Source organism: Oryctolagus cuniculus, chromosome 8, assembly GCF_051225735.1.
Source record: "Oryctolagus cuniculus isolate XC-2025 breed Fujian yellow rabbit chromosome 8, ASM5122573v1, whole genome shotgun sequence".
NCBI lineage: Eukaryota > Metazoa > Chordata > Mammalia > Lagomorpha > Leporidae > Oryctolagus > Oryctolagus cuniculus.
In genome coordinates this window covers 71,428,608-71,446,560 of record NC_142874.1, presented here as the reverse complement: position 1 = coordinate 71,446,560, position 17,953 = coordinate 71,428,608, and the positions used below count along the sequence as shown (strand labels likewise).

The 17,953-nt window shown below is 45.0% G+C and overlaps 1 protein-coding gene and 1 pseudogene across 1 annotated transcript; both read left to right on the top strand.

Annotated features, from left to right (window-relative positions):
• Positions 1–2: 2 nt before the first annotated feature.
• BBS12 (Bardet-Biedl syndrome 12) lies at positions 3–10,913 on the top strand. The gene is made up of 2 exons (XM_002717237.6): positions 3–209; positions 8,708–10,913. Exon 2 carries the CDS (start codon positions 8,715–8,717, stop codon positions 10,839–10,841), a length of 2,127 nt encoding a protein of 708 aa, XP_002717283.4. The 5' UTR covers positions 3–209; positions 8,708–8,714; the 3' UTR covers positions 10,842–10,913.
• Positions 10,914–17,055: 6,142 nt separating this feature from the next.
• On the top strand, positions 17,056–17,523 carry LOC138843493 (small ribosomal subunit protein uS8 pseudogene; annotated as a pseudogene).
• The last annotated feature ends 430 nt before the right edge of the window (positions 17,524–17,953 follow it).

Genomic DNA, 17,953 nt, shown 5'->3' with positions numbered 1-17,953 from the left:
CCGGAGCGGAGCGGAAAGTTCCCCTGCCGGGTTTCCTAGCGACGGCCAACCACGCCGCCAGGTCGCCCCCTTCGCACATGCGCAAACTGCCTCCGGGAAAGGGCGCGCCTTCATGCCGGCGTTTTGGTGTCCCTGACCCATTCAGGACAGCGTCTGCAGTGTGGCAGGCCAACCACTTTATCACCTCGTTGGAATGGAGCAGGAGCGAGGTTAGTAGCGAGGTGCTTTCGCCAAGTCACTGGCTAAGACGTGCGGAGTCCCTGTTTGCTTTTCTGGCCTCCTCGGGCCTGGGAGTACTGGGCCAGGGTCCGTCCGAGAGCAATAGAGGTGGAAGGGACTGCGCTTTCTTTGCGTCGCTAGATATTCCTCAGCCTCCACAGTGCCTGGGGCTTAGCCGTTGTCCTCTTCCCTGGTTCAGGGATTCTGGCATGGGAGGCTCCCAAATGTGTGACTAGGAGGGGTGTGGAGCCGTGGTGTGACTGAAGGAAGTGGGTGTGGGATAAGATGGATCTCAGGATGCACGAGAAGCATCACTGCACAGGAAGGAGCTTTACCTGTGCTGTAGTGTGGTCAGGGTGGGGCTTCCGCTCCACTGGTTAGAGCCGCGACACCCGGTAATAATCTAGGATAATATCTAGGACACTGGTAATAATCTAGGATAATATTAAATCCAGGTGTTCTTAATCTATTTAATGCTTTCTACAAGTCGTGCTCGAAGCCAGCTAGTGGGTGAATTTGAAAGAAATCAAATATAGATCATAACACTGAGGGAGCAAGCATTTGGCATACAGTTAAGACTCCCACGTCCTATATCAGTGAGCCTGTGATCCAGTCACACCTCGGCTTCTGATCCCAGCTTCTGCTAATGTCCATCCTGGGAGGAAGCAAGGATGGCTCACGTGTTGGATCCCTGCCCTACATTTGGAAGACCTGCATTGAGTTCCCAGCTCCTGGCTTCAGCCTGGCCCTGCCCAGCTGATGGTGGACACATCTGGGGAGTTGAACTAGTGAGGGGAGATCTCTCTCTGCCTCTCTACTAATTAATTAATTAATTCGTTTTTTAAAGATTATAAATAAAAGATGAATAAAAATCAAGGAACCCACGGATTAGCTGGGGGAGTTAGACACAAGCATAGGGACTGGTGGCGCTGGCATCCCATATGGGTACTGGTTCCAATCCCGGCTACTACTCTTCTGTCCCAGCTCCCTGCTGATGGTCTGGGAAGGCAGCTGAAGATGGCCAAGTCCTGGGACCTGCACCCATGTGGGAGACCCAGAAGAAGCTCCTGACTCCTGGCTTCAGATAGACGCAGCTCTGGCCATCGCAGCCAATTGGGGAGTGAACCATCAGATGGAAGCCCTCTCTCTCTCTCTTTTTCTCTGCCTCTCCTCTCTCTGTGTAACGCTGGCTTTCAAATAAATAAATAAATCTCTTTAAAAAAAAAAAAAAAAAGAAAAAGTGCTTCAGGAGCACAGAAAGATAGGACTACTCCCTGGGCTATAGAAGACTCTGGAAAATGTGGCTCTGCCTTGGTTTGTAGAAGATAGATACCACCCATGGAGCTGAAGAAAGGAAAGTATATGCAAATCAGCATAGTATGTGCAAAGGTAAAAGAAATGATGTATTCTAAAATGGCAAGATCATGAGGTTTATAGGGAAAGGTGGAAGATGAGTCTTAAAAATCAAGGTAAGATTATAGAACAAGCTAAGGAGTGAAGACTCCGTGTTCCACGATAAATCTTTTGGCAGTGGGAGTACTCTGATTAGGTTTGTACTCTTTCAGAGAATTCTGACAACTGTGTGAAGGAGGAATTCTCTTTGAAAGCAGTTAAGGGGCCTCAAAAAAGGGAGTGCCAAATAGGAATCATGTCAACTACAAAGGTGGTTGAACTTTGTGTTCCAACTGAAGGAATACACACGATGACATCTCTTTTATCTTGTTTCGGTTTTGTACGTAAATTTGGAGTAATGTACAGATAAAACCAGTCATTCTTTTTTTTTTTTTAAAGATTTATTTATTTATTTGAAAGTCAGGGTTACACACAGAGAGAAGGAGAGGCAGAGACAGAGAGAGAGGTCTTCCATCTGCTGGTTCACGCCCCAATTGGCTGCAACCGCCAGAGCTGCACCGATCTGAAGCCAAAAGCCAGGAGCATCTTCCAGGTCTCCCACACGGGTGCAGGGACCCAAGGACTTGGGCCATCTTGTACTGCTTTCCCAGGCCACAGCAGAGAGCTGGATCAGAAGTGGAGCAGCCGGGACCCGAACCGGCGCCCATATGGGATGCCGGCACTGCAGGCAGGGGCTTTACTCACTATGCCATAGCGCCAGCCCCAAAACCAGTCATTCTTCATGCATTAAATATTTGTTGAGTGCCTGCAATGTGTCAGGCAATATTCTGTTTACCTGGGATACCTCAGTGACCAAAGTTTCCGTCCTGGAAATTATATTCCGACAGAGAAAGGTAGTCCATAGATAGTAAGCAAATAAACAAACTATGAAATATTATATAAGATGATAAGTTATATTAAAAAAAGCAGAGAAGATAAAGGAAATTTGGCATGTAAGTGGAAAAAGTAGTTGTGGTGTTCAATAGGGTGTTCAGGGTAGGCTTCATTGAAAGGGGAAATTTGGAAAAAATGTTTGAAGGTGATGAGACAATAGGTTCTTGGGTGAAGAGCATTCCAGAAAGAGGGAACCAGTAGAACAGAAACACCTTTAAGGCAGGGAACCAAAGAGATCAAGGAGTAGAGCAGTAAGAGACAGAGGCAGCGGGCGCAGATTATTAGGGCATCTTAAGGATTTCTTTTATTTTTTTATTTTTTTTATTTTTATTTTTTGACAGGCAGAGTGGACAGTGAGAGAGACAGAGAGAAAGGTCTTCCTTTTGCCGTTGGTTCACCCTCCAATGGCCGCCGCAGCCGGCGCGCTGCAGCTGGTGCACCGCGCTGATCCGATGGCAGGAGCCAGGTGCTTCTCCTGGTCTCCCATGGGGTGCAGGGCCCAAGCACTTGGGCCATCCTCCACTGCACTCCCGGGCCATAGCAGAGAGCTGGCCTGGAAGAGGGGCAACCGGGACGGAATCCGGCACCCTGACTGGGACTAGAACCCGGTGTGCCGGTGCCACAAGGCGGAGGATTAGCCTACTGAGCCACGGCGCCAGCATCCCCAAGTGTTTTTTTTTTTTTTTTTTTTTTTGACAGGCAGAGTGGACAGTGAGAGAGAGAGACAGAGAGAAAGGTCTTCCTTTTGCCGTTGGTTCACCCTCCAATGGCCGCCGCGGCCGGCGCGCTGCAGCTGGTGCACTGCGCTGATCCGATGGCAGGAGCCAGGAGGCAGGTGCTTTTCCTGGTCTCCCATGGGGTGCAGGGCCCAAGCACCTGGGCCGTCCTCCACTGCACTCCCTGGCCACAGCAGAGGGCTGGCCTGGAAGAGGGGCAACCGGGACAGAATCCGGCGCCCCGACCGGGACTAGAACCCGGTGTGCCGGCGCCGCTAGGCGGAGGATTAGCCTAGTGAGCCGCGGCGCCGGCCAACCCCAAGTGTTTTTAATCCATGCTTGGTTGAATCCCTGAGTACAGAACCCACGAATATGGAGGACCAACTTAGTTGGATAAAAGACTGGTATTCAGAGTATAAAGAACTGTTAACAAGTCAACAAAAAGACTAACAATCCCATCATAAGATGGGCATTTCTCTAAAGATAAACAAATAGTCAGTAAGCACATTAGAGGAAGGCCAACATCATTTGTCATTAGGAAACTGCAAGAAATCCAAACTGGAATCAGATATCTCTTCACATCCACTAGGTTGCCTGTAACTTTAGAAGAACAGAGTGTTGATTATAATGTGTTGAATAGTGTTCATTCACCCCCACAAAATTCATGTCCTCCTAGAATCTCAGAAGGTAATCTTATTTGAAAATTGGGTTTTTATGGATTTAAATAGTTAAGATGAGATACTGGATTAAGGTGAACCCTAAATTCAGTGATGAGTATTGCTGGATTATAAGAAGACCATGTAAAATAGAAGTAGAGATTGCAGTTACATAAACAAAAGCCAAGGTCTTCCAGGAACAGTTAGAAACTTGAAGAGGCAAGGAAGGATTCTTTCCTAGAGCCATTTGAGGGAGCGTGGCTTTTCCAGTATCTTGATTTCAGACTTCTAGACTCCAGAACTCTAGAGAGAATAAATGTATATTGTTTTAAGACACCAAGTACATTGTGATAATTTGGTATGGCAGCCCTAGAAAACTACTAAGGTAAAAATGTAGAGAAACTAAAACTCTTATACATTGGTTTGTTGGTTTTTTTTTTTTTATTTTATTTATGTGAAAGAGAGAGCTCTTCCATCCGCACATGGTATTCCTTCCCTAAAAGGCCTCAACAGCCAGGGTGGGCTGTGCTGAAGCCAGGAGCCTAGAATTCCATCTGAGTCTCCCACATGGGTGGCAAGAGCCCAGTCACTTGGGGATGGTGCTCATATGCACATGGTTTTCTAGGCACGTTGGTAGGGAACTGGACTGGAAGCAGAGCAGCCTACCAGTGCTTCAGTATAGGATGCCAGCGTTGCAAGCAGTGCCTTAACCCTCTGTGCCATGGCACCAGACCCACCTTTGTACATTGTTGATGGGAATGTTCAGCTGTATGGAAAACAGTCTATCACTTCCTTTAAAAGTTAAACCTATGGTATAGGAATTTGGTACAGTGGTTACAACATTACTCAGAATGCCTGCATCCCATACTGTAGTGCCTGATTCAAGTATGATTCTGCTTTTAATTCAGCTTCCTACTATTGCGCACTCTGGAAGGCAACAGTGATGACTCAAGTACCTGGGTCCCTGCCACACATGTGGGAGACCTAGGTTGAATTTCTAGCTGTTGGCTTTGGCCGGTCACTGACTTCATCTGGTTCAGCCTTGGCTGTTGCAGGAATTTGGGAAGTGAGCCAGCGGATCTCTGTATCTGTGCATCTCAAATAAAAATGAAAATAAATAAGAAATAAAAGTTAAACATACAATTATCATATGATTCAACAATTTCTTTTTTTTTTTAAAGAATTTATTTATTTTAGAGGTAGAGTTACAGACAGAGAGAGGGAGAGACAGACAGAGAGGTCTTCCATCTGTTGGTTCACTCCCCAGATGGCCTCAATGGCCAGAGCTAAGCTGATCTGAAGCCAGGAGCCAGGGCTTCTTCCTGGTCTCCCATGCAGGTACAGGGGCCCAAGCACTTGGACCATCTTCTGCTGCTTTCTCAGGCCGTAGCAGAGAGCTGGATCAGAAGAGGAGCAACTGGGACTAGAACTGGCAGCTATATGGGATTCCGGTGCTGCAGATGCAGGCTTAGCCTACTATGCCACAGCACTGGGCTGATCCAACAATTTCATTCCTAGGCCTTTACCCGAAAGAACTGAAAGCACATATGCAAATATATACACAAAGGTTCATAGAAACACTATTCACAATAACTAAAGGGTGGAAACAACCCAAATATCCATTAATGGAAGCCATTGATAAACGAAATGTAATCTATACAGAGGAAGCTTTACTCTAAAAAGGAATGAAGTACTGATATATACCATGGCCTGCATAGTGTGAAATATTATGCTAAGTGAAAGACACAAAAGGTCACATGTTATATAAACTATCAATAATAAAGAAAGCCAGATATTCAGAAAGCAGAGTAGTAGCTGCTAGGGGCCAAAGGAGAATGGAGTGGAGAGTAACAGCTTAATGGCTATGGGTTCCATTAGAGGTAGTAGTTGTACAACATTGTATGTGTACGAAATGCCACTAAATTATGCACTTGGTGCACCTCAGTTTTAAAATAGACATAAACCATATATTTTTTTTGAAAAAAAATATAGAATAATAAATGTTCTACTCAGGGACAAGCAAAACTTTGTTACATAAAATACAGAAAGTAATGACCATAAAGTAAAATTGTACAAAAAGATAAGTGCTAGGAAAAATGGGTTGCCAGACAGTATTAAAAGACTACCTGAGGCCGGCGCCGCGGCTCACTAGGCTAATCCTCCGCCTAGCGGCGCCGGCACACCGGGTTCTAGTCCCGGTCGGGGCGCCGGATTCTGTCCCGGTTGCCCCTCTTCCAGGCCAGCCCTCTGCTGTGGCCAGGGAGTGCAGTGGAGGATGGCCCAGGTGCTTGGGCCCTGCACCCCATGGGAGACCAGGAAAAGCACCTGGCTCCTGGCTCCTGCCATCGGATCAGCGCGGTGCGCTGGCCGCAGCGCGCCGGCCGCGGCGGCCATTGGAGGGTGAACCAACGGCAAAAGGAAGACCTTTCTCTCTGTCTCTCTCTCTCACTGTCCACTCTGCCTGTCAAAAAAAAAAAAAAAAAAATAAATAAAAAAAAAAAAAAAAAAAAAAAAAAAAAAAAAAAAAAAATGAAAAGACTACCTGAGGTTTGGGATCATAAACCTGGAATGATACCAAGGAGCATGCTCGTGTGATGTTTTTGTCCATTTTCTTCTCTACCAGGGAAGGCATGAAGTAAACAGAGTTGTGTTTCATCCAGATTTAGTTTGGATATAAGTATGGGGCAAGGGATTTGGGTAATCTTAGAGTAGGAAGAGAGGTTTAAACTATTTGTTTATTTGAAAGGAAGATCAACAGAGAGAGGACTAGACAGGGACTGAAATCTTCCATCTGTTGGTTCACTCCCCAAATGGCCACAACAAAGGGCCAGGCCAAAGCCAGGGGCCAGGAACTCCATCCTGGTCTCCCACGTGGGTGACAGGAACACAAGTACTTGGACCATCATCATTGTCTTCCAAGTGTATTTGCACTGGAAGCTTAGCAGCTGGGACTCGAACTACATGGCAAGTGGTGGTTTAATCCACTGCACCACAATGCCAGCCCCAAGAAGTTTATGTTATCTACAATATTTAAATAGCATGGAGCTTATACCTCATGAGGCAGATAATTTTTTTAAAAGATTTATTTCTTTACTCGAGAGGCAGAGTTACAGAGAGGTCTTTCATCCAGTGGTTCACTCCCCAACTGGCCGCAATGGCCAGAGCTGGGCCAATCTGAAGCCAGGAACCAGGTGCTTCTTCTGGGTCTCCCACACTGGTTCAGGAGTCCAACTACTTTGATCATCTACTACTTTCTCAGGCCATCAGCAGGGAGCTAGATCAGAAATGGAGCAGCCGGGATTTGAACCAGCACCTATATGGGATGCTGGTGCGAGAGACAAATGCTTAACCTACTTTGCCACAGCGCCTGCCACCCACATAGGAGACCAAGAAGAAGCTCCTCTCTCCTGGTTTTGGCCTGACCCAACCTTGGCTGTTGTAGCCATTTGGAGAGGGAACCAGCAGATGGAAGATTGATCTCTCTGTCTCTCTCCTTCTCTCTCTGTATCTCTGCCTTCCAAATAAATAAATAAATCTCAAAAAACCAAAAAGTCCAATTAAGTATTAAATCCAATAGTACTGCTTTTTTCTTTTGAAATTTATTCAATAATGAAAATCTATCCTTTCCCTCCCATCCCTTCTTCATATTTCTCATTTAAATAACTATAGAATATTTTTTTAAAAAAAAAGATTTATTTGTTTGAAAAGCAGAATTACAGAGAGAAAAGGAGAGACAGAGAGATCTTCATGTGCTGGTTCACTCTCCAAATGGCTGTAATGGTCAGGCCAAAGCCAAGAGCCAGGAGCTTCATCCAGGCCTCCCATATGGGTTCAGGGTCCCAAGGACTTGAGCAACTGTTTGCTGCTTTCCCAGGTGCATTAGCAGGGAGCTGGATCAGAAATGGAGCAGCTGGGACTTGAACCAGTGCCCACATGGGATGCCAGTGTCACAGTTGGCAGCTTAACCCTCTGTGCCATAGCAGCAGCCCCTATAAAAGATTCTTAATTGGCCTCTCCCCCTCCAATGTGGTGCTCATTCATTCATTCCCCTACACTGATATCAGAGTGGTAATGTATCCAAACATTGTTATTATTATTTTAAAAAGTACTCAAAAAACACTGTGTACCTGGCACTGCTCTAAGCAGTATACCCATTCCTCAAAATAATCCATGAAATAGAATTTTTTATTATCCCCAGTGGAAACTGAAGGGCAGAGTAGTTAAATAACTGCTGAAAGCTACAAAGGTAGTAAGCTGTAGAGCCAAGTTCAAACCCAGACTTCTAGATTAAGAAGTATATCACATTGTTTCTAGCCTTCACTTATAGCAGTTCTATGGCTCCCCTTCCAAGATCAAGGTTAACCTTCCTGACATGACACAAAATATCTTTCATGATCCAACTTCTCTCCTCTTCCAGAGCTTCATCTCTTACTACATTCTCCCACTACATTCATTATATTCCCATGAAAACAAACCATGTGGTATTACTCCCAAACCACTGTGTTTTTTCACATAGATGTGAATTTACTACTATCTCCTTCAATTTGCTGACCCTTTAAGGTATTCTTCAGTACTCATTCCAGGGATTGCCATCTGCGAACATTGCTTGTGGCCTGTGTGTTCCCACTCCCTTGTTGAACTAAGTTCCTCTTCCTGTTCCTCCTCTGGGGCCCCATTTCATTAATGTTATTCTGTATCATCGCATTGAACATATTTAATGGAATTTTATGTACCTCAGAGTCAAGGGCCATATGTTACATTTCTTTCTATATAGCATTTATAATCATGGATTATACTGAATAAAGTTCCACATTTTTATCTTACTTGCAGATGATTCATGGTGATGGCTTACAGGGTCATAAACACAAGAAGGCATGTGGGACTGCAACAACTCTCGTCACTAGCAGAAACAGGAAGAACTTTCCTAGGCCCAGTAAAAGCATCCAAGTTTGTTATAGATGAACAGTGTCATGAAAGTGTGCTAATCAGCTCAACAGTACGGCTCCTTGAAAGTTTGGATTTAAGCAGTGCAGTGGGACAACTTCTCAATGAAGCAGTTCAAGCACAGAATAGCACATATAGAACTGGAACCAGTACTCTTTTGTTTCTTGTTGGTGCATGGAGTCATGCTGTTGAAGAATGTCTCCATATAGGTGTCCCCATTCCCATAATAGTGTCAGTGATGGCAGAAGGTTTGAATTCTTGCTGTGAAGAGGTAGTTTCCCTTCAAGTACCTGTCCACAATATATTCGACCACATGGACAACACAAAGACATTTTCGGGAATTGAAACATTTAGTATTAGTTTGTCACCTTTTCTGCAGGTCCCCGCAGACACTGGTTTGGTACAGGAAAAGCACGACCTCAAAGGTGTTGCCTGTCAATCCCCAAGCATTTACAATCTTTCTGAGGCACCTGTGAAGTCACCTAAATTCTTCAAGACTCAAGCTAAGGTTGAAGATGATGAAGGCAAATCACAAGCTCTGAAAGACAGGCTGCTCGCACACACCTGCTGTAGAAAGTCAGTATTAATCCACAGTAGGCATTTTAATAGGACAGATCATCAGTGGACTCACAAACCAGATGGATCTGTAGAAGATGGTGCATCTACTCCTAAAGCTTACAGATGTGAAGGTCTGATGGAGTTGGCAGCGGGCTTGAGTCATGGAGATCACAGCAGCATGAAATTAGTAGAAGCAGCCCTGCGGCTGCAATTTCAGAATGCATGTAGGCAGCGAGACAACCCTACAGTGCCATTTATGTTTGACATTTCAAGAATCTTCACTTGTTGTCTGCCAGGTTTACCTGAAACTTTTTCATGTGTTTGTCCGGGATACATCACTCGTGTGTCTGTGTCAACTACTACCGTGATCAAAGCATTGCAAAATCAGCCAGTCCGACTAGTTCTCATTGAGGGTGACCTCACAGAGAATTATCGCCATGTAGGATTTAATAAGTCTGCAAATATTAAAACAGTCTTAGATAGCGTGAAGCTTCAAGAAGATAGCTCAGAAGAACTATGGATAAATCATGTATTACAGGTATTAATCCAATTTGATGTGAACCTCCTTCTGGTCCAAGGAAAGGTGTCTGAACAGTTAATTGAAAAGTGCATACACAATAAGCGGTTGGTAATTGGGTCAGTGAATGCCAAGGTGATGCAGGCTTTCGCAGAGGCTGCAGGAGCAGTCCAGGTGGCTTATATCACCCAAGTGAATGAAGACTGTGTGGGCGAGGGGGTCTCTGTGACCTTCTGGAGTAGTCCTGTGGATATTGTAGATGGGAGCAACAGAATGGCAGTTGTGTTAAAAACAGAAGGAATTAATTTGGTCACAGCAGTCCTCACTAGCCCAGTCACTGCACAGATGCAAGCCAAAGAAGATAGGTTCTGGACTTGTGCCTATCGTTTGTATTATGCGCTAAAAGAGGAAAAAGTATTCCTTGGAGGTGGTGCAGTCGAATTTTTATGTCTTAGTCATCTTCAAATTCTTGCAGAGCAATCTCTGAAAAAAGGAAACCATGCCTGGTCAGGTTGCCTTATTAATACCTCCTCTTGGTTAGCGTCGTCTCTGCCAATATATAGACCAACTGTGCTTAAATGCTTGGCAAGTGGATGGCACAAATACCTTTCAACTCTTGTATATAACTCTGCCAATTACTCATCACAATTAGAAGCCAGCTCATTCATTCAGCATCATCTACAGAATGCCAAAGATTCAGGCTCTCCTTCATCGTATGTCCTGAATGAGTATAGTAAGTTAAATAGTGGCATTTTTAATTCAGGTGTTTCAAATAAACTGGAGCAGATTCCAAGAGTTTATGACATCGTTACACCAAAGATTGAGGCATGGCGCCGAGCACTGGATTTAGTACTGTTAGTACTTCAGTCAGACAGTGAAATTATTACTGGACTTGGACACATGCAAATAAATCCACAGGAATTAGAGGGCTTTTTATTTTTGTAGTATTAAACTAATAGGAAATATAACATCTTGTGATTTTTAATGCTAATAATAAATGTACTTATTAATAGTCAAGTTATAGTGCCTAAAATAACAGTATTATCAGGAAGAGAACATTTGTTGTTGTAAATGTGCAGGCTCTGGGATTTTTATCCTACTTAGGAGCTAACAAGTTAGCCTATGACAATTTCATGGGGTGCAACAGAATACACAGGCACCTTGGTCAGAAACAAAGGGCTTTTATTATTCACAGCAAAGACGGTAGCCAGAGCTTCATATTGATTTGCATATACAATAAGTATACCAGGATGCTCAGAGCCCATAGTAGATAGCCTTTCTGACAGTTCATGTCCTTTTGTATTGGGCTGGGGTTGGCAGAAGACCCAGTGAGATAATCTAGGGAATAAAATCCCTGAAAATAAATGTAATCTTGACAGTAGAGATAATTGACCTCTGGGAAACAGAGAAAGAAAATCTTTCCAAGCAAACTTGATCTTGATAAGCAGAGAAAAGCTACATAGAAAAGGCTATACTTTTCAGTACTTCATCAATAATAGGCAAGAGCCCTGGCCCATTCCCTGCCTCCACAAGAGTCCCCTCTTAATAGTTCTATAGAAATCCCAATAATTTGAACAGGAGGAAAAGAGAAAAGCCACTTAATGACTTAGTAAAAGAAACAAAAAAGATTAAAGCAGACTGTCTTAGTCCTTTTGGGCTGCTATAACAAAATGCCACAGACTGGGTAATCTGTAAAGAATAGCTTTGGAGAATGGGAGTCCAAGATCAAGGTGCTGCTATTTGGTGTGGGTTTTCTTAGTCTTAGGTGGTAGAAAGCTGAAGTCCAAAAGAGTAAACTCACTACAGCAAGTCCTTTTTGTAGCAGCATTAATCCAGGCATATGAGCAAGAGACCTCATGATCTAAACATCTGCCACCTCCCAACACTGGTAATGTGGATTAAGCTTCCAACACATGAACTTTTGTAGGGACAAAAACATTTCAACCATAGCACAAACCAAACCATACTCCAGCAGACAATGAAAACACCAGAAAAAAAAAAATTGTAGGCAGACAGCAGGTGAAAATTCATGTTTTAGAGGTAGGCAGTTAACACAGCATCCACATCCCATATTGGAGTGCCTAGGTTTGAGTTTCTGCTCCATTCTCCATTCCAGCTTCCTGCTAATGCATACCCTGGGAGATACAGGTCACAGCTCAAGTACTTGGGTCCCTGCTGCACATGCAGGAGACCCAGATTGAGTTCTAGGCTCCTGGCTTCAGCCTAGCTCGCTTGCTCTCTCTGCCCCTTCCGCCTCTGTCTCTCTGCCTTTCAATTGTTTAAAAAAAAAAAAAAAACTGACTTTAAAATCATTTAAATGAAGTTTTCAAAAGAACAGCACAAGCCGGCGCTGCGGCTCACTAGGCTAATCCTCCACCTAGCGGCGCCGGCACACCAGGTTCTAGTCCCGGTTGGGGCGCCGGATTCTGTCCCAGTTGTCCCTCTTCCAGGCCAGCTCTCTGCTGTGGCCAGGGAGTGCAGTGGAGGATGGCCCAAGTGCTTGGGCCCTGCACCCCATGGGAGACCAGTATAAGTACCTGGCTCCTGGCTTCGGATCAGCGCGGTGCGCCGGCTGCAGCGCGCCGGCCGCGGTGGCCATTGGAGGGTGAACCAATGGCAAAAGGAAGACCTTTCTCTCTGTCTCACTGTCCACTCTGCCTGTCAAAAAATAAAAATAAAAAAAAGAACAGCACAAGTTAGAAATGAACCTCTTTTTAAAGGATTATTTAAATGACCAAACTTTACAAAGCATTACTTACTTTCCTATGAGAGGCATGCTCCAAAACTTCAGTCATTAAACTTAGGGGCAGTTCTTGGCCCACTAGTGTGCGCTGTTGTTTTCAAAACAGGCTGGTTTAGTGAGGAGGAAAGCAATGGTGGGTTAAAGGAGTCCAGGATCTCACAGGGCAGCAATAATTGATGCCAGCATCACATGGCAGGGTTTCCATGATCATAGCTTTGCAGGCCCACAGACTTTTGTCCAGATAGCAGAAAGTAATCATCAGGAGAACTAATACTAACCAAAGTTAGAACTGTTGTATAAGCCAGTATGCCGGTTTCATATTATATGTAACACAACCACCAGAATATGGGATGCCAGCATCATAGATGGAGGCTTAACCTGCTGGGCCACAAAGCCATCCCCTGGGGAGCTTTTAAGGACTACTTATACCCTGACTGGATTGGTAGATATTAAATCAATTAGTCTGAGGTCAGGATGGCAAGCATTGGTATTTATCTGCAGTTCCCCAGGAGAGTATATTTTATAGTCAGGGTGGAGAACCATAGGCATAGAGGGATGATTTTTCCCTTTCTCAGGCCCTCCATCCCTGAGTGCACTTTATGCACTCTATTGTCATGGGACTGGGGCCTAGGCATCTGTATATTTCTTAAGATTTATTTCTTTATTTGAAAGGCAGAGTTACAGAGACAGGGAGATCTTCTGTCTGCTGGCTCACTCCCCAAATGGCCACAAAGGTGGGGGCTGGACCAAGCCAAAGCAGGAGCATGGAACACCATCTGGATCTGCCCTGTGGGTGTCAGGGGCCCAGGGACTTGGGCCATCCTCTACTGCTTTCCTAGGCACATTATCAGGGAGCTGGATCGGAAGCAGGGCAGCTGGAAAACCAGCGCCCATATGGTTTGCCAGCACTGCAGGCAGCAACTTAACTTGCACTACAAAGCCCACCCAGTGTAGTTTTTAAAAAAGCTTTAGGCCAGTGCCGCGGCTCACTTGGCTAATCCTCCGCCTGTGGCGCCGGCACACCAGGTTCTAGTCCCGGTCGGGGCACCAAATTCTGTCCCAGTTGCTCCTCTTCCAGTCCAGCTCTCTGCTGTGGCCCGAGAGGACAGTGGAGGATGGCCCAAGTGCTTGGGCCCTGCACCCACATGGGAGACCAGGAGAAGCACCTGGCTCCTGGCTTCAGATCAGCGCAGTGCGCCAGCTGCAGCAGCCATTGAGGGGTGAACCAATGGAGAAGAAAGACCTTTCTGTCTCTCTCTCACTATCCACTCTGCCTGTCAAAAAATAATTAATTAATTAAATAAAGCTTTATTTTTATTTATTTTAAAGGCAGAGTTAGAGAAAGAGGGGTCTTCCATTTGCTTGTTCACTCCCAAATGGCCACAGTGGCGGGGGCTGGGCAACTTTGCAGAAATCTGAAAAATCATGCAACTAGACCCTGCTTGAGGAGGATGATATAGGAAAAGGGGTCAGAGATGAAAATTAGGAAATACAACAAATCTGTGTGTATGGTTTTATATGAAGCAACTTTAGTTCCTCAGACACCAGGAATGATCAGCCTTCACTCAGCAATCATCCTAAGAAGGCTTGCACCGTGCAAATTGTCAGTCATAAAACAGCTACCATCAGAGAGCACTTCCTCACGCCAGGCACGATGCAGACTGTGTTACAGGCGTTGGCACCTTCCACCTTTACAGTGGTCCTAGGAGATGGGCTCTTATTGTCTTCAGTGTACAGACAAACTAAGGCCCAGAGGTTAAGTCCCTTGCCCAAGCAAGTGAGGTGGACAGTCTGGCAGGAAACTCAGGAGGACCCACTGAAGAGGGGCAGCTAACAGATAAGACAAGCTATTGGGGTGCAAAAGGAACATATTGGACTTTCTATTTTTTTTTTTATTTATTTGACAGGTAGAGTTATAGACAGTGAGAGAGAGAGAAAGGTCTTCATTCCGTTGGTTCACTCCCCAAATGGCCACTATGGCTGACGCTGCGCTGATCCGAAGCCAGGAGCCAGGTGCTTCTTCCTGGTCTCCCATGCAGGTGCAGTGGCCCAAGCACTTGAGCCATCCTCCACTGCCCTCCCAGGCGACAGCAGAGAGCTGGACTGGAAGAGAAGCAACCGGGACTAGAACCTGGAGTCCATATGGGATGCCGGTGCCGCAGGCAGAGGATTAACCCAGTGAGCCACGGCGCTGGCCCTTCTATTTATTTTTAACTTCTGTTTTAATTTTCATGTTATATAAATTACTTATCCTATTACTTTGGTAGGATATTTATTTTCTAATTTCTAAATAACAAATGTGCATATGTTTTAGCACATGTTCTAAAACACTGAAGACTTTTTTTTTAGATTTATTTACTATTAATTTAAAGGCAGAGTTACAGAGAGAGGGATATTCCATCTGCTAGTTTACTTTCCTTTTTTTTTTTTTTTTTTTTTTGACAGGCAGAGTGGACAGTGAGAGAGAGAGACAGAGAGAAAGGTCTTCCTTTGCCGTTGGTTCACCCTCCAATGGCCCCCATGGCCGGCGTGCTGCGGCTGGCGCATTGCCCTGATCTGAAGCCAGGAGCCAGGTACTTATCCTGGTCTCCCATGGGGTGCAGGGCCCAAGGACCTGGGCCATCCTCCACTGCCCTCCCGGACCACAGCAGAGAGCTGGCCTGGAAGAGGGGCAACTGGGACAGAATCTGGCGCCCCGACTGGGACTAGAACCCCTTGTGCTGGCGTTGCAGGCGGAGGATTAGCCTATTGAGCCACGGTGCTGGCCATGGTTTACTTTCCAAATGGCTGCCGAGGCTGCACCAGGCTAAAACCAGTAGCCAGAAGCTTCATCCAGGTCTTCCATGTGGGTGGTAGAGGCCCAAGCACTTGGGCCATTTCCTGCTGTTTTCCCGGGCATTCGCAGGGAGCTGGATCAGAAGTGGAGCAGCTGGCATTTGAACTGGCACCCATATGGGATGCCAGCATCACAGGAGGTGGCTTAACCTGCTATGCCACAACACTGGTCCCCAAAGACCTCCTTCTTTAGAACTCATCTATACACAAATAACAAACACAATTACACAAATTCTGCATGTGGCAGAGTAAATACTGTTTTGATAGTATATGGTGTAATCTAAGGGGAAATATTCAATTCAAGGTGAAAATACATGAATTTGCTTTGCTCTACCTTCTACAAGTAAAAGTAAACTTCAAATTTAAAAGACAGATTTCAGTGTTGTGGTACAGTTGGCTGAGCTGCCACTTGAGACACCCATGTCCCTTATCTTGAGTGCCTAGGGTTGAGTGCTAGCTCTGCCTTCCAATCCAACATCCTGCTAACACCCTGGGAGGCAACAGGTGATGGCTCAAGTTCTTGGGTCCCTGCCACCCGCATGGGAGACCTGGGTGGAATTCCTGGCTCCTTGCTTTGGCTTGGACGTTTGGGAAGTGAACCAACAGATGGGAAAATCAATCTTTACATATCCATTCATCCTCTCTTTGCCTTTCAAATAAATTTTAAAAAAAATAAACTGGCTGGCGCTGCGGCTCAATAGGCTAATCCTCTGCCTGCGGCGCCAGCATCCCGGGTTCTAGTCCCAGTCGGGGTGCCGGATTCTGTCCTGGTTGCTCCTCTTCCAGTCCAGCTCTCTGCTGTGGCCTGGGTACGGCAATGGAGGATGACCCAAGTGCTTGGGCCCTGCACCCGTGTGGGAGACCAGGAGGAAGCACCTGGCTCCTGGCTTCAGATCAGCAGCACCAGCTGCAGCACATCAGCCGTAGCAGCCATTTGGGGATGAACCAACAGAAGGAAGACCTTTCTCTCTCTCTCTCTCTCACTGTCTAACTCTGCCTGTCAAAATAAATAAATAAAATAAAAATGTTTTAAAATAGACTTTAAAAAAATTTAAAGAAATACTTAAAGGCTTTGAGATACTTTCCAAATGTCTTTCTTTAAAATGCCAATTTTAAAAATTATTTTTACATGTATTTTTATTTTTATTCCTTGTCACTTAGTGGTGTAGTATTGTGGAAATTTTCAAATCACTTGGGTCTTTAGATTAGAAAATGTATTCACTGTTTTAGACTGAGCCTTGGAATCACAAAAACCCATGCTCCGCAAGCAGCAGACATGCCACATCGGCTGTTCAGTGTGTGACTTGCAGCCTCCTAGATGATGCTGTGCAAGCTCTGGCTTTGTGTCTGACTTCATCCTGGACCAATGTTCTTGCACATCTGCCAGGTCTACTCTTCCTGAGTGCTTTTGTTTATCACCTCATAACCAGCCCCATTCTTTTTGTCTACCTGTTCTCACTTCCAGCCTGGGATTTTTTTTTTAACACATTCATACTTTAATTCTTTTTATTATTCTCCAAGAACTTATTTAGAAGCACTTCTCAGTCTCCCCTTTCCCCACATACCAAAGTAACTCTTATTAATATTTAGGGTATGTTTGGCTCTCGCTCCTCCCGTCCTCTTTCCGCCATCTTTCCGTGCCGCCGCGATGGTGCGCATGAACGTCCTGGCCGATGCTCTCAAGAGCATAAACAATGCCGAGAAGAGAGGCAAGCGCCAGGTTCTCATCAGGCCGTGCTCCAAAGTCATCATCAGGTTTCTGACTGTGATGATGAAGCATGGTTACATTGGCGAGTTTGAAATCATTGACGATCACAGAGCTGGGAAGATCGTGGTGAACCTCACCGGCAGGTTAAACAAGTGCGGAGTGATCAGCCCCAGATTTGACGTGCAGTTGAAAGATCTAGAAAAATGGCAGAATAACCTGCTTCCATCCCGCCAGTTTGGTTTCATTGTACTGACAACCTCAGCTGGCATCATGGACCATGAAGAAGCACAACGAAAACATCGTCGATCCTGGGATTCTTTTTCTAGGGATGTAACACAGGCTTACAAATAAAAGCTCGATGGACTCTGGTGCCAAAAAAAAAAAAAAAAATTTAGGGTATGTTTATCCAAAGCTGCCTCTGTGTATGTGGATATAGATATGCTTTTTTTTAAATCCAAAAGAGATCATACCAAACATACTATCATATCATCCACTGATATCAATTAGGGTATTAAAAAATTTCCCCATTATTATGAGAATCCAGTAAAATAATTTCAATGGCATCCCATTTTTCCAGCACCTAACTTATAATTTACTTAGCCCATATGCTATCAAACATTTAGGTCAATTGCAGCATGGGAACTATTGTAAACAAGGCTGTCGTGAGTGTATTTGTAATGGAATCTTTCCTTCTACTCATGATTATTTCCTTTGGATAAATTTTTAGAAATGGACACTGGATCAATGGATAGATGGACATTTTTAAGCTTT

Excerpts from the sequence above, each read along its gene's own strand:
- BBS12 (XM_002717237.6), top strand. The coding sequence starts at position 8,715 with ATGGTGATGGCTTACAGGGTCATAAACACAAGAAGGCATGTGGGACTG.